General features: G+C 31.8%; 1 protein-coding gene across 3 annotated transcripts; it reads right to left on the bottom strand.

The window, feature by feature from the left end:
- Window positions 1-5,683: 5,683 nt before the first annotated feature.
- LOC134720598 (small conductance calcium-activated potassium channel protein 2-like) lies at window positions 5,684-15,117 on the bottom strand. Of its 3 annotated transcripts, none has more exons than XM_063582940.1 (2): window positions 15,022-15,117; window positions 5,684-7,720 (listed from the first exon to the last, which is right to left on the bottom strand). In XM_063582940.1, exons 1-2 carry the CDS (start codon window positions 15,084-15,086, stop codon window positions 6,340-6,342), a joined length of 1,446 nt encoding a protein of 481 aa, XP_063439010.1. In that variant the 5' UTR covers window positions 15,087-15,117; the 3' UTR covers window positions 5,684-6,339. The 3 variants fall into 3 exon arrangements, with proteins under 3 accessions (XP_063439010.1, XP_063439012.1, XP_063439011.1); XM_063582942.1 differs by lacking the exon at window positions 15,022-15,117 and adding an exon at window positions 14,737-14,856; XM_063582941.1 differs by lacking the exon at window positions 15,022-15,117 and adding an exon at window positions 10,627-10,718.
- Between the last annotated feature and the right edge of the window lie 9,685 nt (window positions 15,118-24,802).

The following is a 24,802-nucleotide window of genomic DNA, read 5'->3' as shown; positions in this document are numbered from 1 at the left end:
AAGCTGAAGTCCAAATAGGTGTTTCAATACGTCAATGCTAAAAACGAATTAAAAGTATTTTACAGTTACATTAATATTAGAAACATTAATTTGACCATCAAATCGACGGTTCTCGTTAAATGCGCACTTAAAATAATTCTACTCCTCCTTTGGCCATATACTGACCACCTTTATCAAATTGAAGATTTTGTTACACGAAGATTACTTACAATAACACAAAGACTTACCTTTGGTACAAATGTGTATACTAAAACTATGTTACGCAAGTATAAAAAAAAACACCTAAAGAATGATAAAGAGTGTAACAAAGCAAAAAATAGTTAAGAAAATCACAAAGACTTTATAAACACTTTGGATCAAATAAATTGCATTTGACTTTTATATACATTGTATCTAGTAGACGCCATGAAGGAGAATGATAAATAATGAAAATAAATTCATATCGCATAAATCGATGTTTTGAGAAACTTTTTTTTATCAATTAAAGCAATATAATAAAATGAAAAATTAATACATATTTTTAATAACGGGAAAACCAACTGTCTAATCTATATAAAAATGGAGAAACACTTATGAACCACTTAAACCTGTATGATTTTTATAAAAAAAAAAATGGTTTCCCATTTGAATGGTTTTATACTTGTAATTTTTGGGCCCTTTATAGCTTGCTGTTCGGTATGAGCCAACTTGAAGGCTCCATGTTGAAGACCGTTATTTGACCTATAACCAGTATGGTTTACTTTTATAAGGAGTCTTCTCCTTGACACTCATATCACATCTTCTTATATCTATTTGACCTATAATGGTTTATTTCTATAAATTGAGACTTGGATGGAGAGTTGTCTCATTAGCATTTATGCCACTCTATTTTAGAAAAATCTTCTTCTAAAAACATCGTAAGTTACAATTCAAAGAAGACATATGGCAAAACAAATATCTTTTCATGTATGGTTTATCGTCATGTTTTCAAAGAATGAAATATCATTTTAATGACAAAAGAGAATTTATTTATAGAAATATTTATTTTAGATGTATATATCCATACAATTAGAAACACGGCTGTTTGACAATAACGGCGTTGTCATGGTTAATAAAAAGCATAAAGAATTATGAGTTGAATTTTGCAGTTATTTAAAAGAACGATTTTTTTTATATTTTTAATTCATTGAACCTTGGGTTGAGAGAGAGTAACTACGAGGACTTTCAGATTTTTTGTTGTTGTTGGGATGTAAAAAGTTATTCTGACCTGTTGACTATGTGGTTTGGAATTTCATTTGTTTCTATCTAATGAGTTAATATAAAAAAGAAGATGTGTTGTGATTGCCAATGATATAACTCTCCACAAGCCTTTTTCAACTGATTTTTAAAGTGTGTTCTTATGTTGGAGTGTTACACCACTATCCTAGGTTAGGGTAGTATTTTGAGCCCGCTAACATGTTTTACCCCACCACATTGAGTATGACTTTTTCTGAGTCTGTCTCAAGTTAGGACCCTGAAATTCAGCGTTTGTCGTTTGTTAATGTGCATTGCTATTTTTGTTTTGTTTATAATTTAACTCATTGTTAAAGACCTTGCGGTGATCCATAGTTGTTATTTTCCGTGTCATTTGGTCTTTTGTGGAGAGTTGTTTCAATGGCAATCATTCCACATCTTCTTATTTTTTATATGAAATGTTTGAGACCCCTCCTTCCCTTAAAAAAATATAACACAAACAAACGAACGAACAAACAAACAAACAAAAAACACAAAGAAATGTGGATCAAATGGGACATTCGAGTGGTCAGTGCCAAAAGCAGTTATGTGAAATGGAGAACTTTTTTATTTGGATTTATAGGTTAAAAACGAACGATTTGAAATTATTGCAAGGATGCATCTACGTAATTCAAAGCGAGTAAAGTTCCTGCAATAACTGCTTTAGACTGTAAAAAAGCGTTTGTTAACGTAAGATAAACCATCTTTACTTCATAGTAGGGAATTTTTGATATGCCTGATTTATGGTTATGAATGAACATTAATGAGACCTCTCCCGTTTTCATTTTTCTATTGTGTGTTCTGTAGGCTGCTGTTTGTCTCTTTGTTGGTTTTCGTTTTATCCATGGCATTGTTATTTTGTCTTTTAAAGTACAGCTCTTTGTAAGAACCAGGCAGAGTGTGATACATGAAGGTTTCAGATTTTTTCTATAATTGGTCTAGTAGAAGCAATAAATGAAAAATGCTCAAAAAATTATTTTGAGTGGGAAAATATGAGTGGTTGCCATGGTAACGGACACTCTATTTTGTGGCTGTTAAGCATGGTAAAATCTTTCAAAAATCAGCTAAATCACCACAATTCAGAGCCTGATTATGAATCAAATCGTGCATTTTTCTTTAATTTTCATATGTAACATTGATAGAACTTGGTTTAAGCTTCATTTTAGTGAAGATTGTATGTCAATCAAATCTGTAATTTTTTTGTAACATTTTGTGAAAAAATGCATTTTTTCAACTTTTCTGAAAATGGGATTTTTGTTGAATTACCCCATTTTCTCTGGTGTTTTTCAGAAAAGTGCAAATGTGTACAGAATAGTTAGCACTGTAGTTATGAAGTTTGGATACTACTTTACCAAATTTAATAGAAAAATGTGTGGGATTTTTTTTAGTTTTATCACCATAGCAACCGATTTTTTCCTTGGAAACGGAGTTTTCATTTGCAGAATATTGCAGTTTAAGAGCTTAAATGTCCTGATTTTTTCATAACTGATAAGAAAAATACATCAAAGCTTACGCAAACTTTAAACTACAATCGTTAAGTGTTGTTGACTTCAATAGTTACCACGAACAGACATATTATCCATAGCAACATCCACTAAAAAACTGCATAAATAGAAATTTATGTGAAAAAAATAGATAAATAAAAGGTTCAAATTGGAAAATGACTTCATTCTTTGCTTCACTCACAGTCTTGTCTGGGATTTTTTCTTCAGATTGTTCAATAAATGTAATATGTCATAAAACATTAGGGTTGAAAGGGGTGGGCTTGGAAAAAGGGGGGAGGGGGTAAGTTGATTTTTTCAAATGTTGCATACAAGTAGATACTTGAAAAGATAATTGAGTTTCGTCGTCCGAAAAAACATTGGTTTTCGCACTTTAACTTTATTCGTAAGTTAATAGAAATCTATGAAATTTTAACACACGGTTATTTACCTCAAAAAGAAGGTTGTGATTGTGAGAGTTTTGGTCCCTATAGTTTAGGAATTAGGGGCCAAACAAGGGCCCAGTTAGACATTTTTTTTTGGTTTACACAAAATAACTTCAGTATAAGTGAATAGAAATTTATAAAATTCAAACACAATGTTCAAGAACACAAAAGAAAGGTTGGGATTGATTTTGGGAGTTTTAGTCCAAAAAGTTTAGGAATTAGGGACCAAAAAGAGGCCCAATTAAGCATTTTTCTTGGTTTTTGCACCATAACTTTAGTATAAGTAAATAGAAATCTATGAAATTTTAACACAAGGTTTATGACCATAAAGGAAGTTTAGGATTTATTTAGGGAGTTTTGGTCCCAACAGTTTAGTAATTTGGTACTTTTGCCGGTAATAGCATAATTATTCTACCATGATTAACACAATTCCAACTTAGCAGATGTATTCTATTTGTCTATCTCAGAGATCCTAAATATCAATTGCGGGATAGTCTAACTGGGCCCTTGTTTGGCCCCTAATTCCTAAACTATAGGGACCAAAACTCTCACAATCACAACCTTCTTTTTGAGGTAAATAACGGTTACCGTGTGTTAAAATTTCATAGATTTCTATTAACTTACGAATAAAGTTAAAGTGCGAAAACCAATGTTTTTTCGGACGACGAAACTCAATTATCTTTTCAAGTATCTACTTGTATGCAACATTTGAAAAAATCAACTTACCCCCTCCCCCCTTTTTCCAAGCCCCCCCCTTTCAACCCTAATGTTTTATGACATATTACATTTATTGAACAATCTGAAGAAAAAATCCCAGACAAGACTGTGAGTGAAGCAAAGAATGAAGTCATTTTCCAATTTGAACCCTTTATTTATCTATTTTTTTCACATAAATTTCTATTTATGCAGTTTTTTAGTGGATGTTGCTATGGATAATATGTCTGTTCGTGGTAACTATTGAAGTCAACAACACTTAACGATTGTAGTTTAAAGTTTGCGTTAGCTTTTATGTATTTTTTTTATAAGTTATGAAAAATTCAGGACATTTAAGCTCTTAAACTGCAATATTCTGCAAATGAAAACTCCGTTTCCAAGGAAAAATCGGTTGCTATGGTGATAAAACTAAAAAAAATCCCACACATTTTTCTATTAAATTTGGTAAAGTAGTATCCAAACTTCATAACTACAGTGCTAACTATTCTGTACACATTTGCACTTTTCTGAAAAACACCAGAGAAAATGGGGTAATTCAGCAAAAATCACATTTTTAGAAAAGTTGAAAAAATGCATTTTTTCACAAAATTTTACAAAAAAAATACAAATTTGGTTGTCATGCAATTTTCACTAAAATGAAGCTTAAACCAAGTTCTATCAATGTAACATTTGAAAATTAATGAAAAATGCATTATTCTATTCATAATCAGGCTCTGAAATGTGGTGATTTAGTTGATTTTTGAAAGATTTTACAACGCTTAACAACCAAATGTGTGTCCGTTACCATGGCAACCACTCATAATTTCCCACTCAAAATTATTTTTTGAGCATTTTTCATATATTGCTTCTACTAGGCCAATTATAGATAAAATCTGAAACCCCCCATGTATCACATGTATATGGCACACTGCCTGGTTCTTATAAAGAGCTGTACTTAAATTGTGAGTTCAAGCATTGGACATCCACAACGTGTTACTTGTAGCACTGAATGTCATCGCTCCACCCATTGGACATCTAAAACGTGTTACTTGTAGCACTGAATGACAACGCTCCACCGTCTGTTCAATTATAATGATTTAATGTAGTAATACTATATATAGGAAAATATTTTTATAATAAATAGATTTGAAATTAATGATTGCACAAATATAGTAAGCTTATATTCTATTGTGTGGTTTGCCAGTCGAGTAAACACAACAAGGTGTAATTTACAACCATGCAGAAAATGAACATCATGTTTTACATCACAAATTATCATTTAAAGTTTAGTTCATAGAGTGGGAGAATTACACTATTAGTGTAGCCGTCCGTCCGTCTGTTCATTTGTGAAAGTACGAAATAAAATCACTGGACAGCGATGAGTTGTATGCGTAGAACATACCGTCTTTAGTGTTTCCGATTCTGACTATGGCTAATACTCAACCCGAAACTAATATTAATAGAGTGCAGTAAACCTCTCCGATGCCATACGAAACCCGCATCTGATTTAAAGAAAAAAGTTTATGTCCCTGGTTTCGAAACCTCATACATCAAGATTGACGCCTTCCTGCTCTACCTTTGGTGTAATTCTCTGGTGGAACGCTATCTCATTAGACCTCATACCACCTCTTTTTATTATGTTTCTATGTTGTTTGGGGGATGCTAGACATGTATTGTATTTTTTTTTAAAGATAACATGGTTATAACTGCATTTTTCGCAATACATATAAAATATCCACGGTACATATTCTACTTTGAAAATCACTCAAAGGTCAAACAAATAAATCACAAAAGAACGTGTTATGACGTTTATTTTCATGAAAACGATATTCACAGACTATACTTTGATCTTGTGCGCGTGTACCAGCTTGTCACATGTTAGTGTATTATTGTGTATTCAAACTCAAGCATATGTTATCCAATGGATATTTATGAATGTAATTTTTAACTAGAAATGAAACCTTTTTTATAAAGCGGTTAGGTATGATGTGGACAATGGATGACTTTATTTCTAGATCAAATCGCTATGAATGAACATCAGTTCTTTTTTTTTCTTTTTTTTGTTTGGCAATGTATGCAATCGTTAATCGATGTCTTATCAATCAAGCAGTATATCACGGTGAACGCTTTTGACTGATTTTAAAGTTCTGCTATTATTGTTCTTTATAGATATTTGGCAGCACAAGTACAGAGAACTTGAGATTTAATCTGTGCATTTCGTAGAACTATTTTCCTCTCTCTGGATATCTTCGTAACTCGCTCTACCACCTATGTAAATTGTCGGAACTAGTACTGTATTTGTGTATTTCCCTGTTCAAAGTTATGTTAACCGTTGGTTAAAAGATATTATTATTTTTTAGTACTGTATGTATTATTACAGATTGACTTTCCAACTTTTTCACTATAAACTCTATGTTTGTAACTAAAACAATAACACATATCTAACCCAAAATTTCACTTCAATTGTTTCATTTCACAAGTATTTTTGATATGATGTCAAGTTTTTTGTCTATAGAATCTAAACGTAGTTCAAGGGAAGCAACCCTGTTATTAACTCCATCGGTTTTACTAGCATTTCGTACTATGATATCCTCTATTTTGCTAACCTCGTGTGCAATATCTACCATTCCTACAGCCTCGTCACCAATATGGTATTTATCACCCATAGCTGTCCTCATTTCCTTTAGACGCTGTTTAAGCTTGTCTTCGTAATTTCGAATTTCTTTGATATAATCTTTTCCGTATTTTTTCAAAATAGATATTCTTAAAAGTGCTTTTATTGCATTGGCCGCTGCGGTTTTCTTTTTATTTTCGTTTTGCAGTCTATTAACGAAATTAAAGACATATCGTTCTGCCCTTGTTTGTTCCAATTTTCGTGTAATAATAGCAACAAGTAAAGCAGTTGTTATAACGCCCATGATTCCAGTTACAATGGAAATGTATCTTCCACAATAACTCTGTGGAGTCCTGTCACCATACCCTATCGTCAGGAATGTTATTGCCACCAGCCACATGATCTCAAGATAACTATTCTTTTCACTATTCTTTTCATAATATAGTTCACATGTTCGCATTGCCCAACTGTTACACAAAAAGGTACAGACCATCACCAACATAAGAAGTATTCCGGGTTTTTTGGACATGGCAGCTTTAAATACAAACATTGTATTAATCTTAACTCGGCTTAAAGCTCCAATGCTGGTTGTGGATGTGTCTGTCAAAAGCATGCTGTGTACAACAGCAAACTTCGCCACTAAATAAAGTCTTGTCAACATAAGAATTGAAGCAACTGCATCAATACTTACTTTCCTTTTTACACCGTAAGGTGATTTGTAGTTCGATTTTATGTCTCCCGGAAATGGATGTATTGCACATAAAAACAGTTCAAACGCCAGAGCACACCATGTATAGGTAGTCATAACTGACAACCAGTTTTTAACTCCTGCATCTACTGATCGTATCTGTGCTCCAAGATAATAACCAATCCATATGGCAATAAGAAGGCAAGCAGTACTTATAGATATAATAAGTTTAATGTAGAACGAGACAACACCAGCTTTACTTATGTGATCGGCGATATATAATTCAGTTTCTATTATCATTAACAGAATGCCAAATAGAGCTAAGGCAAATTGCATATCTATAATCCATCGCCGCCATTGAATCAATTTCTTTCGACGGATTAATCTCCTGCCTAGTTTACCAATCGTTTTAATATCATCATTACTTGAGGATAAATCACCCATTTCGACACTTCCGGTATCAACGTATTTCCGGGCCCGCTTATTTCTTAGAAATAAAGGTGTTTTCGCATTGTCTATTGCAAAGTCTGTAATGCTCATATCCTCCCTAAAAATAAAAGAAAAAATCGTCATTACACGAGAGACTAAGATACTGGTACATAGCGTTTAGCGGGTTATTTTTACGGGGTGTAAATTTTCTTTTATTTTCGCGGATAGTACAAAGTCGCCAAAATAATTTCCGCCAATTTAAATGTGCACATGCAAAGGTAATGATAAAAGTTGAATCCGCCAAAATAATAACCGCCAAAGTATTTCGTATACCTAATCCGCTAAAAATCGGAAATTTTACACCCGCTAAAATAACCTGCTATAAGGTAAATCGGAAGTGCATGTTAGATAATATGGTGTTAAGGCCTTTGCATCGGAACTAAACACATTTATTCTAAAAACAGTTGTTGGCATGACACGGGTTATGTTCTTAGCATATATCTTATGATGGTATAAAACTAAACCCCTAACGGGAAGGATTGTGCCTCAGATGTTCATATGATGAAATCATAATCTTTCAGTCAGTTTAATTGAAGTCTGGAGCTGGCATGTCAGTTAACTGCTAGTAGTCTGTTGTTATTTATGTATTATTGTCATTTTGTTTATTTTCTTTGGTTACATCTTCTGACATCAGACTCGGACTTCTTTTGAACTGAATTTTAATGTGCGTGTTGTTATGCGTTTACTTTTCTACATTGGTTAGAGGTATAGGGGGCGGGTTGAGATCTCACAAACATGTTTAACCCCGCCGCATTTTTTCGCCTGTCCCAAGTCAGGAGCCTCTGGCCTTTGTTAGTCTTGTATTATTTTACTTTTGGTTTCTTGTGTACAATTTGGATATTAGTATGTCGTTCATTATCTCTGAACTAGTATATATTTGTTTAGGGGCCAGCTGAAGGACGCCTCCGGGTGCGGGAATTTCTCGCTACATTGAAGACCTGTAGATGACCTTCTGCTGTTGTTTTTTATTTGGTCGGGTTGTTGTCTCTTTGACACATTCCCCATTTCCATTCTCAATTTTATTCATCATATTTTTTGTTTCTGTAGCTAAAATCCTAGAATAAAAGTTCGGTGTTTTGTATTCTTGAGTTGTGCAATGTAATGCCTTTTCATCTAAATCATTCTTTAACCGAGATGACCAGTATTTATTTCACTCCTATGGTCAAAAAAGAAAAAAAAATGGTAAAAATAACGTCACAAACCTCATCAAATATACCTGGCTTATTTTCAAGAGTCTAAACGATAAACATCAGTGTAATCTGAATGTTACAGCAATTCAGATATCAAAAGATCCCTTTGAAAATAGCAAAATGATAACCAAGTGTTGCGAAATGTTGCCGTTTAATTGTTAATTGTTCTGTTGAAGCTCTTTATTTTAAAAATCTGACTGAACTGAACTTCAATGTTCTAAAATATTTTTGAAAGAAAAAATAAAAATTGTGAAATTTAATACACCAAGTAAATTTTCAAACTGAAGTTTTGCTTCAAACAAGTACGATTTAAAATACAATAGAGTGTTCTCATAAGTATATAACAATTTCTAAAATGCATAACATTATTTAAGATTTACCTCTGGTACCTACATTGAATCCAGGAGAGGCGATATAAAGTGTCTCATAAGTCTATTCTAAGGCTGGATATTTGATCTTTGTTTGTATTATGAATTGTTGTATATATATATTGTCTGATCAAATATGTGACACTATAATAAACTAATTATTTATTTTATTATTTTATTATTTTTATTTTATATAACGGCCAAATTATCCTATCTTGTATATTTGTTAATCTATTTCCGTCAACATTTTTAAGTAGTCCCCATTTTTTTCTTTATATTTATATAAAAAAAGGATATATGATATGATTACCAATAAGACATTTGTTCACACAAGTTCAAATGAAAAAGAATGTAAGAAAATATCGGCAACCACATGACCTTCAAAAATGAGAAAACCCTATACAGTATAGTCGGATACAAAAGTCCGGATATAAAATAGGAAACAATTAAATTGAGAAAACTAACAGCCTAATTGACAACAAAACAAATAACAAAAAAACAAATAAATGTAACAGACATGAACCAACGACAACAACAGGTTCCTGACTAAAAACAGGCACATGCAAATGTTTTTTGTACATTAATTAGGTCATTAATTTTCTCATTTATATTGTTTTATATTTGTCATTTCAGTGTCTTTTATAGCTGACTATAAAGTATGGGCTTTGAACTTTGTTGAAGGCAGAACGTTGACATTTAGTTGTCTATTTCTGTGTCATTTTTAGTCTCTTGTGAATAGTTGTCTCATTGAAAATCATATCACATCGTCTTTTTTTAGTATTTACAGATATATACAAAGCAGACACATCAAGCAAATACACAGACTGGATGTGAACGAAATCATATAAAATAATGACACGTCACTTGAACGTGGAATGATTGTTAATAAGACAACTATTCATCAGAGACCAATTAACGTAGAGGTTGGCAAATATAGGTCGACGTACGGCCTTCAACAATGAGTAAAACCCATATCGAATATAGTTATAATGAAATGTAAATCATGTTAATGTCCGTTCATCGTTTCGGTAAAGCTTTTTTTGTGATACTGGTGTATACAACTCCATTAATAAGAAAATATTATTATTGAAATCATCCAAGAATCAAAGGAGAAGGGCATATAATTCCAATAATTATCCAATAACTATTGAAATCTTCCAAGAAATCGGGGGAGTGGAATACCATTCAAATTATCAGATAATCTGACTGGAAATCGTCCCAATATGTATAACAGTGATTTGACGTTTGGTGTAAACTTTGACATTATCAAAATCTCAAGGTCTATGAATATTCTTTTTAGTATTATACATTAATCCTACCTGATGTATTTTGATATATCTGATTATTTTAACACGATTCTAACAGAATTATAATATATTATTTATAATTGGACAAAAAAGACTTACCTGCATTTTGATCAAAACATTTCTCGTCAATCCCTATCTACTGAACATAAATTATCTTTAAGGTTTTTTACATGGCAATTTATGTATTTAATCAGAATAACAGCCTTGATAATACGATATATTATATTTGAACAATTTATTTGATTATGAAATATTAATTTTTCGTAAGTAAAATCTGTTTCATTTAATTGATTATAAGTTTGATTGGTCTTCCCTCACATTCACCTCATCATAAGGACATCTGTTGCAATATTGATATTTTTGTCAAATTCCGTAAAGAAGGCTTAATATTTTTATAATACTGACGTATACAAAGTTTGCGTTTCTTTTCATCCATTTCGTACGATAGATTTTTCTATAAAACGGCTATAAAGATTAAATCAATTTATTTTATTCTTTTAATTATTTTGTTTCCGATTGACCTATACTAATCTCATTTACATAAATAAACATGGTTATACTGTAACAATCAGATATGACAATTCAGTTTGTACTGTAACAATCAATGATAATTCAGTAAAACAGATTTCATGGAAAATTGAATATTTATATTGTAATATTCATATTGATATAATATAAAAAACTTATTAATAGTCACTTCGGGTTCACAGATGTTAGATATCTAGTTGTGATCATTTACTTTTATCATTTTTTTTAAAGCTGATATAAAATTGAGAATGGAAATGAGGAATGCGTCAAAAATACAACCACCCGATCAAAGGACAGAAAAGAATGGAAATGAGGAATGCGTCAAAAAAACAACAACCCGACCAAAGGACAGAAACCAGCCAAAGTCCACCAATTAATGGGTTTTCAGCATAGAGATAAAATACCGCATCCGGAGGCGGGCTCCAGCTGGCCTTTAAACAAAGCGTATTTTAGTTCAGTGAAAATGGACGTCACACTGAACTCAAAAACATATGATAGAACTAAAATTAAAAAAAACCCACACAAGACTAACAAAGGCAAAAAACTCTTGACTTGGGACATGTGCAAAAGTTCGGCGGGGTTATTCATGTTTTGTGGGGTCTCAAAGATATGTGTATATGAGAAAATAGTTGTCTATACATGTTATTTGAAAATAGACAATTACAGATTATATGACATTCTCTACATTCCTTACTGTATATGTTATGGGAGAATTGATAGAGAATATCACAGACAAGCCATCTAACCTGTTCCTTTTTATGAGAAAAAAGCTAATAAAGATAATTAAAGACAAACACTGACATGGGACAGTCCGATACAGACGTGATGCTAAACAAAAATCAGATAAGGAGATGTTGGTTTGATTCCCAATGACACAACTAGCTACGATTGAGCAAAGTACCAGGATTTAAACAACTATAGGCCAACGTACAGTTATTAACAACGGCATCGGAATAACAAAATAAAGAATAATTCAGAAGAATACCGTAACGCGTTGATGACTTGATCTAATTACACTAAACGAAAAACACTAATAGAAGCCGACAACCAACGTCAACCTTAGCACTAGTACTACAGACTTCAGGAACACAAAAAATTTGGTGGGGTTAAATTTGTTTTGTGAGATTTCAAAGATATGTTTATACTAGAATAGAGGAGATGATATATACAGCAATATGATAGCTAACCCAAAATGATTTTGAGTGGTGTACACACATTATTTGACAATAGACAAGTAAAGTCTATGTGCCAGACTTTACATTACATATAGTCTATAATAGTTATAGGTGAATTGAAAGAGACTATACAGAAAAACCAATTAACTTAAAAAAAAAAAAAAATTGTTTCTGTGTCTGAACATATCCTGAACATATTTGGTTGTCTCGACTCTGAAAATATGATGAAAATATGACTGTACGGGATGCGTTAAGTACAGTTATCAGGATGACATCTTTGAGAAAACTCACTAAATTGTATGTTTTATTTACCTTTCAATATGTTTGTGAGAGCAGTTAAAGGAATATTTTGTCTTAATTTCTAAACTTAAATGATATGAATAATCACTTTCAAGTCATGATTTAATCTTTAAACAATTTATATTACAATACAAACATACAACAACTGTTTACATATTCTCATCGAATCATTAAAGTATATGAAAGAATACGACGTGTAATAATTGATTGCTAATGACATAGACGCAACGTCAGATATTGCTACCATTTAGTGTAACATAAAAATGACGTTAAATTGGAAATGCGCATTATCTAATTCTTCCTGCTTTCCTTTTTGGGTAAATGAAAATTATGACAGACATGTATAAATACCGTGAGAATCCAATCCAGTATGATTTTATATATTTAACATAGGATATTCAATTTTACTGTTAGTAATTATGTGTTTTTGGAGGAATATTGCTGCATTATATATTCAACCCGAGTATGATTTTATACAAGCAGTGACATACAATAGCCTATACTTATGATACTGAAGTTTTCTTACTTTTTGACAGACTTATAGATATGTATTTTTGTAATGTGCGCATCATTTCTTTTTTTTTAAAGCAGGACATTAATATTTAGTGGAGGAAAGAACACGCAGTGCATGCCGTCCCTAGCATATTACGCTTGTAGCGACGTCAAATTATGATTACGGACAAACTTGCAAGACATTTTCATTAATCCGTAGTTTTTATAGATAACCCTGTTATATAAATGTTATTTGGTGTACCAACTTCAACTTTGAAAGTACTTTTTATTGGTATAGTTATCAAGGCCGAAAAATAATCTTCATGAAATCAAATCTCCGGGGTTTTTTTCCGTAAAAGTTTTGTGAAGGCATGCAAGTTGAACTCAGACATTTCCGCAAGACATTGCAAATCTATTGTTTTGAATATATTATGTAGTTCAATTTATTTTTCAATTCGAATTTCGGGAGCAAACACTTAGTACAAAACGATCGTGCATACAATTCAATGAATTATCTTGTCAAAATTTTTTTTTTGAACTGAAATGTTTTAAGTTTCCAAATTAAATTTCCGGTCGGACATTTCCGTACATCATATTCTTTTGAAAATATGTATGAAAATTTTAAATGGAGTCAGCCATGTTAACCAATACTGAAATATATCACGTCATAGAATGTTCATGCAAAATTTCGAAGAGTTGCGTGCACATTTCGCGAATTGTTCGAGCTTTATGTTTCGAGTTTGTTACATGGGACAACGCTAAGTAAACGTTTTTTCGGATAATCTGTGTCTTCCTAAGCCTATGAATATTATATTTTTATTCTTTTTCTATCGTAATGTGAAAATTTAAGAATCAATCTTTATTTTCATGTATAATTTGAAATATTTATTTCAGCAATTCCATAAAAAAATTCCCGTCAAATATTTACTTGACGCTATTTTTCGCAGTGGTAGCAATGTCTAACGTTGCGTCATAACAAATCAACAAAGAGAAAAGGACCAAGATGTGAACAACTTCAGATTCCTGTACAGCCTTCAACAATGATCAAACACCAATACCGTATAGTAAACCATCAGCTATAACTGGAACTGTGAGAACAAAATATGAAATGATATATAAACGGAAACGAACATATGAAAATGTAGAGGTGTTACTGTGTCCTTACAACCCTGAGGAAATATTTATTGTCGAAATGTGCAGCTAGTGCAGTAGCATTGATACCATAAGCGACATCCCGTCATGTATTTATTCATTTCTTTGTTATCAGCTCAAGAAACATTGATACCGTAAGCGACATCACGTCATGTATGTATTCATTTCTATGCTATCAGCTCACGAAACAATGTTATCAGCTGAGGGTTCAGAAAAACTGGCAACTATGTTAGAAAATTTAAGGACTATGTACGTAATGTAACAAAAATTGCAATTCTTTTTACATATAAATTACAAAAACCGTAAAAGTTATTAGATAATGTCTACCAGAACTGGTATACTGGTATGGGTAAATCTACCAGAGTTTTTTTTTCTTTTAACACGATAATTGAAAATGTGATTTAAATACTGTTTTCTTTAATAGTACTGAAAATATCTTTCATTGAAATTTAAGGGATCACTGCTAAGTCGCACCTATGTAACTAAATATAATCATCAATCAGGTAAGGAAAATTAACAAAAGGAGAGTCCCGTATTATATAGATATTTATATGAAACTTACCATGATAATTTGTATATCAAGGTCTGAAAATGGACAAGGATCACTGTTACCGTATTATCAAATATGAATCAAGTATGTGTTTTTGTAAAGCCTTTTAAAAGTTGTAACAATTGATTAAATATTATATAAGACTAATAAAATCAACTAATGTGTCCGTTGTATCAATCTTTGATCACGTGACCATTCGCCGTATACGATCATGAAATTTGTACATAACTCAAACAGTTGTACGTAAATACACAGATGTGATAACAATTATTGTTAAAAATATGACATATTACTTACAATTTCCTATATTTTCTATATTTTGTAAATTTCTTTCTAATTGTATCTACTTTTACTAATTCCATCACCTTTAAGTTATAAACTTACGAAGACGACATTTTTATTTGGATGTAATGGTTTCCGTCATCCAATAGTTAAACCTATCAATTTATTGATTACAAACCATATGTTGAACGTAATTTCTATAATCCACTATTATAACAAATACTTCAGTCTAGTAAGTCTAAAAATTGTGGGATTTCTAAGGTCAATAGAATGCATTGCACACAAATAAAAGGTAAAAGTGGTGTACTTGAAAGGTTGTGAATAAATTCAACTCTCGGAAGATCCCCAATCATTTGATCGACAAAATCCTTAGGTATGACAGCCAACTGACAAGATTCTTTTTAAACATAACAAACTGGCATTTAGATGGTCACCTTTGACTGTCCCTTTGGTATCTTTCGTCCCCCTTTTACAGATAAATGAATTCATTGGCTCAACATCCTGCCATTTTTGGATCAACTTTTACATAAGCTAGACTTGATATAGAGTTCCATAATGTCTCGAGTATGGTTAGTTCGACCTTGGTTTAGGCTTTCAACCTTGGATCGTGGCGTCGCAAGATTTGCAGCTTGACCCGAAAATATATCACTTTATTCTTTTAAATAATCTTGTAATAGGAGTATTTCTATTGCTAATGAATACTTCGACGACATCAAATCGTTTCATACCGGTATCATTACCATGTTCCGAACTTTTAGAATGTAATATTAATCTTATGTATTGTAAACTTTCAGCTTGTTAATAATGACGGATTTCTCTTTGAACACGTGATGTGTGTGCTACGAAGAGTTATCGTCAAACTATAATTTACGATGACGAGGACGAGATGGGCATTTTACCGGGGCACTCGTGTTTATTTCCAAGATTACTGAATATCAAGAAAAGAAAGGAAATGTTATGTGTATGGCCATTAGCAGGCATCAATATTTACATTTTATATGAAAGTACACGAGATTGTTTCAAGTACACATTTAGCTAACAACGATCATCTATCACAACTTTCTGTTCTTTAATGGCCACCACAGGGGAGACGTTAATTGACTTTGGTTGTCATTAAAAGCACTGTATAAAGCCATTAATATCTGATTCCTAAATTAGAAAATTAACTAACGCCTTTACAAGGTGAGTATGCTAAATATATTTCTTAATGGTTCATTCCTGTGTAGATTTATGTGCCTTCACTGGCTAAATATTTGCATCCCTGCATACATGTATAAAATCTAACATTTATTTTAATGATCGTTTTGATTATCTAAAAATAACGTCATTTACTTGCTATTGTTTGGTATCGGCAAGTAAACAGCTTGCCAAGAACTAGTTAAACCAAAAATATACCGAACTGCCAGGAAATTCTAGAGAAAAATTTCTTTTACAAAATGGCCAAATTAAAAGCTGCAACACATCGAGCCAACAACAAAAAGACAAACATCATACAAGTAAAGACAACAACGGTAATATGCCGCTGTTCAATGGTCATAAATCAATTCAGCTAAAACAAATACGGCTCACATACCAAAACCACAGCAAGGTCATAAACATGATTTGGAACACGCATTTCTTTAAGAAGAAAGTGTTTAATTAAATGTGTTTTATAGCTAACAAAACATTTTACTTTTATGAAAAAGAAGATGTGGTATGATTGCCAATGAGACAACTATCCACAAAAGACCAAAATGACACAAACATTAACAACTATAGGTAACCGTAAGGCCTTCAACAATGATCAAAGCCCATACCGCATAGTCAGCTATAAAAGGCCCCGATAAGGCAATGTAAAACAATTCAAACGAGAAAACTAACGGCCTTATTTATGTAAAAAAAAAAAATGAACGAAAAACAAATATGTAACACATAAACAAACGACAACGGCTCCTGACTTATGACGGTCGCATAGAATTCCATTACATTGGAAACAATGTGTTAGCAAGAGAAACAGACATGATAGGTACAATTGTAACAAAATTGGGATACATCATTCAACATCGTGTTCTAATCTTAGTCACTACAATAAATATTTCAACAAATAAAACTAAACGACCTTTAGACGCTCTAAATTATCCTTATTTTTGACAATTTTAACTTTCATGTCTGTTTGTTTAGTTTAGATAGTTATAATCTACATAAGAAAATGCCTGTACCAAGTCGAGAATATGAAAAATGGTGTCCAGTCGTTTCGTGTGTTTTAGCTTTTGATTTTGCATTAGGTTAGGGAATTTTCAGTATTTTTGTGATTTTACTTTATACATATGCAAAAATAAAAGATAAAAATACCGACCCACGTCCAAAGTATATAATAAAAAATAGTATAAACAATAAAGGTTAAAATATATAACTGAAATAAAACAAAAGACACTGTAAATAAAGACAACAGTAGTTTACTGGTGTTCAAAAGTCATTTATCGATTGAGAGAAATCACATCCGGGTTACAAACTAAAAACAGAGGGAAACACATCAACTATAAGAGGTACACAAATGAACAACAGTAACACTGTAAAATGTTATTAAGATGGCAGATAACCTCACTACCTAGCATCTACACCTCAAGACCATCATGAAGTTGATACGGAATATTTATCAACAAGGTCTTGGTATCTTCGAATAACTTTTTTTTAGAAAAAGGATGAGATGTTTCTTGACAAAGATCTGGTTTATTTTCTTTTAGCACAGACACTGCTGCTGTTGAGACGTTTCTTGGCATAGATCTGGTTTATTTTCTTTTAGCACAGACACTGCTGCTGTTTTGTAAGTCTGCGTAGCAGCTGCAAGCTTTTGAATACCAAATAAGTTGGGGAAATGTATTCTCAAATCTTGATGCTTATTCTTTAGTTTTCTACCTTGTGTCATGTGTTCTATTGTTTGTCTATTTGACTTCTTTCATTTTTAGCCAGGCGTTGTCATTTTTTTTTTGGATTTATGAGTTTGACTGTATCTCTGGTATCTTTCTCCCCTCTTTCACAGGTTAAGTTGGTTTATTACTGTGAAGGGGATATTTATAATTTCAAAATAATGATCGTCACATCTAAAGTCCATAACCAACGATTAAGAGTCATAATAGAAGGGCATCAAGTGTTGTTTTAATATCTTTTAAAATACATTTTCACCACCGACCTTTTATATTTGATCAATCTTTACATTGGTAGAATCATCCGATTTGTAATTGAACATAGAAATATAACCATTGTATTAACGTTCTAGGGCAATGACTTTAGCCAAGACAAAATATTGTCTTTTTGCAGGATTCCAATAGTAACAACGTCAATACCTATCTACTATGCTGAAATCAAACAGTACCTGAATTGGTATGTTCGAAATCTTAATCTAATTAGAAATTAAATGTACCTAAGGGGTTGGTGTACATGATACTAAACCCTAAACAGGAGTTATTGTGCTTGATTTTTATATGATGAAAACATTATCTTTTATCAGTTTAATTGAGATCTTCAGCTGACATATCAGTTTCTACTTATTTTCTTTTGTTAACTTTTGAACTATAGTCTAACCAAGCCGCGTGTTTGCGCCTATCTCAAGTCAGGAGCTCTTGGCATTTGTTAATCATGTATTTTTTTTAATTTTTATTTCAATTTAGTTTATTAACCAGTTCAGATTAAAAGAACTGACATGATATAATTTCATTTTTTTCTTACAAATTCTTTTTGGTTCATATCTCAAACAATAATGCACTGTTTGTGTTAGGGATTAAAAAAATATGAAAATCATAGCCTTTATCTCGGTATTATAAAATATTCACAAAAAGACCAACAGTGATCAATTTGTAATTTTTCCCTTTAACGATACTCTAAAATAATATTATTTGGCCAAATATCTTACTTATTGACGTAAAATGTAGCGTGGTCAATACAATAGTTCGTAATAACTCACTGTCTTCATCCCACACTTCTACCTGTGTCCTCAAAGGCAATTAAATGGATTCAAATAGATAATTGATATTATTTCCAGTATGCTTCAGTCTTCATTATGTTTCAGACTTAATTAATAATATTGACTATAAAAAGAGACGTCTTATAATTCGTTACTAAGATACATACAATCCGTATGAAGAGAAATCAACAGTAGTCCATCAAATATCTTGCATTTAACAAAAGCTGCTGAACAGATTTGACTCCTCTTGGTTCTATTTTGGCTATCTGATCTCTTAGTACACTAACAAGATGTCGAATAAGTAAAGGCAACAGTAGTATACCGCTGTTCGAAATTCATAAATCGATAGAGAAAAAACAAATCCGAGTTACAAACTAAAACTGAGGGAGAACTACGACACAACAGAAACACAACATTAAAATGAAACACACAGAGGAACGAACTATAATATAACAATGGCCATTTACCTGACAGGGCATTTTAAGATAAAAGTAGTTGGTTGCACCTGGTTTTATGGCATGCCAACCTCCTGCTATATAGATAACGTTCTTTCACTAAACAATTAAAAATTTGGTGACTATGTGGAACGCATCTATCCCATCGAATTGGAGATAAAGGATACTACAGATACAGTTAAGTCGGCTTCATATCTTTACTTACATCTAGAAATTGACAATGAGGGTCGGTTGAAGACAAAACTTTACGACAAAAGAGATGATTTCAGCTTTCCAATTGTGAACTTTCCATTTCTAAGTAGCAACATTCCAGCAGCACCTGCATACGGAGTATTTATCTTCCAATTGGTACGATATTCCCGTGCTTGCATTTCCTATCATGATTTTCTTGATAGAGGGTTACTGCTCACAATGAGGCTATTAAACCAAAAGTTCCAAATGGTGAAGTTGAAATCATCCCTTCGTAAATTTTACGGACGCCATCACGAGTTGGTTGACCGTTATGGAATAACCGTTTCACAAATGATATCGGATATGTTCCTTACGTCGTAACTACAATCCCCTTCCCTTTCATGAATTTGACCTACCGAATAGACTATTTACCGGATTTGTAATCACATAAGCAACACGACGGGTGCCGCATGTGGTGCAGGATCTGCTTACTCTTCCGGAGAATCTGAGATCCCCCCTAGTTTTTGGTGGGGTTCGTGTTGTTTATTCTTTTGTTTTCTATGTTGTGTCATGTGTACTGTTGTTTTTCTGTTTGTCTTTTTCATTTTTAGCCATGTCGTTGTCAGTTTGTTTTAGATTTATGAGTTTGACTGTCTTTTTGGTATCTTTCGTCCCTCTTTTAAATGGCAATGTTAATTATAACATAAAAATGACAACATTAAATGACAGGACTACAAAACAAATTAAGGGGAGAAAATAAAGGACAGAAAAACAAACGATTAATAACCAGCAAAAGGTACCTGGTTAAAAATTTAATACACCAGACACACGCCACGTCAACACTTATCCTATCAAACACTTATCCAAAGGGGTTACTCGTATTTCGCCTGGTAAGGAAACATTTTCTTCTCATTTCTATCCGGAACAGTACTCAATAATAAAATTAAAGCCACCAAATGTCCCATTATTGTCGACTTTCCCAAACAGCTTGAACTCAATTTAATGTGGTTTGTGAATTCGTTGAACAAGCAACGAACGATGCTTTTGTGATATCCGACTCAAATGATCTTGGTTGAAAATCGAAAAAAAATTATAAATTTAATTAGAAATTTTTTTAATTACAAGGCAACTTTAATTTAGTTTAATAAATAATCGTAATCCATTAATCCCTAAAGTGATTTATATTCGTGGGTACCAATTTCCGTGGTTTTAGGAAATCTAACATATTCGTTGACCAATTCAATTTGTATTTCTCCTGTACCTACGACATCAACGAAAATTGGTATCCAACGAATATTAATGAATCAACAGTAGTTAGCTTCTTCAGCAATTCTTCATCATGTAATCTATTGGAAATGTAATTTCTGTAGATCGTCACCATAGGCTGTGATGGATTGAAGGTGAACAATTTTAGACCTATACATTTTTTACCCGGTGAAATTCCATTGATTCGATTTAAACATATAAGAAAAAAGTAATATGTTGGTGTCTGAAAATAAAGGCAGCTGTATTTCCCATACAGAGGAATTGTGTTAATCATTTTAAATCCTATATTCAATAATACAGATGTTACATTCAAAATGTATATAGAACAGGAATATATCATGACAAACTGTTAAACTGTTTTTCATGACAAGATCATTTTTGGAGAGATTTTTTGTAATAAGGTGTGAAATTAATAATTACGAGAGTAGTAATGTTTAAATAATTAATTCAGAGAGTAAAAAGTTGTAAAGGTGATATTTAAGAGAGTGTTGACACTTAAACAAGTTCTCTTTTTTCCAACAACATCTGTATATTTTCTATTTGTTACAATGACCTTCCTTTGGTTAAATATGCTAACAGCATGGGCGTCATTCATTTGTCCTTTGATAAGGTGACAATGTCACCATTGTTGATGTTCGTAAGTAAGGTCAGTTGTTAATTCATCCTAATAAACAACAAACAGGTGATAAAATATATTATAGATATAGATATAGGGGTTTCGCTAGCTTTTATACTAGGTTCTACCCACAATTTTTCCTTGGTAAATGCCTGCTCTTATCACGTTTATGACAACGTGTTTCCGAAAAGAGACGCGAAAGATTCAAGAGGGACCTTGAAACTCATAAGTCGAAAACTTGAGTGTTGTCAACTTTAATGGACTATTGAATCTTTGAGTTCTGCTTTAAAAATACCTTCCTCTGACAATTTAAAAGATTTTGTTTTAATGACACAAATTTAGTTACCCTCTTAAAATTGGTTGTTGTTTGTCTTCTTTTAACACCGGTCTGTTATTTCCACCGAAAGTTTGTTCGAATCTAATAGTTAAACTTATCCTTGTATAATTATGAAATTGTTTTAAATGTGTGTCATAAAAACAAATTAATATAAAATGTCAGAGGAAATTATGCATTATGGTCTGTAACCAATAACTTGTATTTTGATCGTGTTGCTATGTCAAGCTACGAATATTGTGCTGTACTTATATTTGTGGTTTTCTTCCCATGTAGTTTATTAAATTTCTTAAGAATGTAGTTTTTTAATGAATTGAAATAAGTACTTTCACAATTGAATTAAAATAAAATTGATACTTTTAGTAATTTAAAAATATTAAAAAGATATTGAGCTCTCTTCAAAAGTTGTATTAGTACTATTTTGATCTCAAATAGTAAGAAAAGAAATCGAGCATATGCATATATTTTGTTAATGAACTTTTATGAGCTGTTGAAGTCTTAAATTAAAAGCTATATGGTTCATATGATTATTTTACCCTGTATCGTAATAAACAAACCAATAAGTCCGATATTTGGTCCGATTTCACTGTTATTTCGTAGTGCATTTCTTTTAGAACATAAATGAAAATTAAAAAAATCCCACCTGCGCTTTCTCAATAATATTATTAAAGTGTGTGGACAAATTATACCAAAATTATAGAAAACTTCATCAGCTCTAACTCAGAATATGGACAATTTTATGTTAAAGGGGTCTTGAAATCTTTTGACAAGTGCTAACTTTTGACCTTTTTCAGCTGGACCTTATCATTACTGTACATTAATATTTATGACCCAAATTTTTTTACAGTGTCATTTCACCCTCAACTTGCTATATGAGGCATAAAACATGGAGAAATAAATTTGGAAGGGGTATAACAAAAATTGACAAGTAACACACTGTCCACACTAAGGACTATATTCGTGGACAACGAAAATCAAAGGACGATAACTGTGTACTCGGACCTAATAGGATAGAAAAAGTTGACCAATCTTAATAAAACTTGGTATGACTGAAGCTTTATATAATTCAAGACTGCAGACAAAGTTTCATAGAAATAGGATATACATTATAGACATTATGATTCATTCTATATTCAACTTTGCGTGTTAAATTTAGACGTTAAAATTGAGAAATTTCAACCATCAACATTTGGGACCTTTAAAATTCAAATATTTCAAAAAATACTTTCAAAATGCCTAAATATATAATATTTCATGTATTTAAAGCAATAGGGTACTCATTTCATATATCAGACTGAGCATAATTATTCAAAAGTCAAATTTATATGAGCCTATGACTAAAACTGGAGGTTTTCCAATGAAGGGGGGGCCTTATATGAAGATGTAATATTTTCCAGCAATTTTAGATTTGTGAAGCTTTTTGATTATAAATAATCCTTATATATGTATTTAATGCACTTAAATGGAAAGAAAACTTACAAATAACATATCATATTAGTTTAAAAGGGTCTTAGGCCAAGTAAGACTAAAAATCATTTAGGGTCAATTTAGGCCGAAGTACATATTTACATTTAAAAATGCATATTGAAGCTATAGGAAATAAAAATGTGTGTCTTTTCTATCATTTCTATACTCAGGTGACAGGATACAATACATCTGAGCACAAAAAGGTTCTTACATTCAACTTTTTTAGCAGACAGTATGGTCTTATACAAAGATTTTTCACTTTTTAGTGAAAAACTTGCATTCAATTTTAGTCACAACAGGGTTATATTTGAACCACATGCTATCCTACAGAAATAAAGAAAAAGATATTATGTGAAATGAAACAGGTACAAAAGACATTGTTAAGTGCTTTTTATACATATTTAGTGATATCTTTATTATGGACTTCAACTTTTATGTGCCATGCTCCTCACATTTAACTTGATCCAAACAGGGCGTTAGACGAGGGTCATTTATAAAACACATTTTGCTCATATTGTCTGAAATACTCTTCTTTTCTGTAGATTCAGAGTTCACAAATGAGTAGTACAACTGGATTAAAGCATAGAAACACAAAAAATGACACATAAAACATGTCAGATAGGAAGTCAGAATGCCACTTATGCATCAAAATTGAAAAAGCTATGAAATGCTTATTTTGACCATATAAAGCCAAAATTGGTCAATTTTTGTAGAAATTCTATCAAATAATAGTTTAAATGCTTTAGTTTTATGCTATTTGACAAATTGACACCATCAAATCATTTAGGGAAGTTGCCAAAGTACAGATTCTATATTTTTTCTGATTTCACCTCTTAGGTCCGAGAACACATGTATTTCGTAGTGTATTTCTTTTAGACAATAAATGAAAATTAAAAAAATCCCACCTGCGCTTTCTCAATAATATTTTTACAGTGTGTTGTTCTACTTTTGGGACAAATTATATCAAAATTTAAGAAAACGTCATCAGCTCTAACTCAAAATATGGACTATTTTATGTTAAGGGGGTCTTGAAATCTTTTGACAGCTTCCGAAGTGCTAATTTTTTTACCTTTTTCAGCTGGACCTTATCACTGCTTTACATTAATATTTATGACCCAAATTTTTTTACAGTGTCATTTCATCCCCAACTTGCTATATGAGGCATAAAACATGGAGAAAAAAATTTGGAAGGGGTATAACAAAAATTGACAAGTAACACACTGTCCACACTAAGGACTATATTCGTGGACAACAAAAATCAAAGGACGATAACTGTGTACTCGGACCATTTGATAAAAAATCCTAATTCCTAATTACCAATGTACGACTTTGAAATAAAATTAAAAAAAAACAATACCCAATAATACAACGACAATAAAACCACATTCACATATATAAAACAGACATTTGGAAAATAATAAGGAAGCATAAAGAACTAGACAATTTGAAATTTAAATTGTTATCTTTCTAGGATTAAATCTAAAATATAAAATTTCAACTATGTGATATTACTGAGGTTTTTAATGTTTTGAGTCAATTAAGATTTT

This window comes from Mytilus trossulus, chromosome 6 (assembly GCF_036588685.1).
Source record: "Mytilus trossulus isolate FHL-02 chromosome 6, PNRI_Mtr1.1.1.hap1, whole genome shotgun sequence".
In the NCBI taxonomy this organism is placed as follows: domain Eukaryota; kingdom Metazoa; phylum Mollusca; class Bivalvia; order Mytilida; family Mytilidae; genus Mytilus; species Mytilus trossulus.
This window is presented reverse-complemented; position numbering and strand designations above follow the sequence as displayed.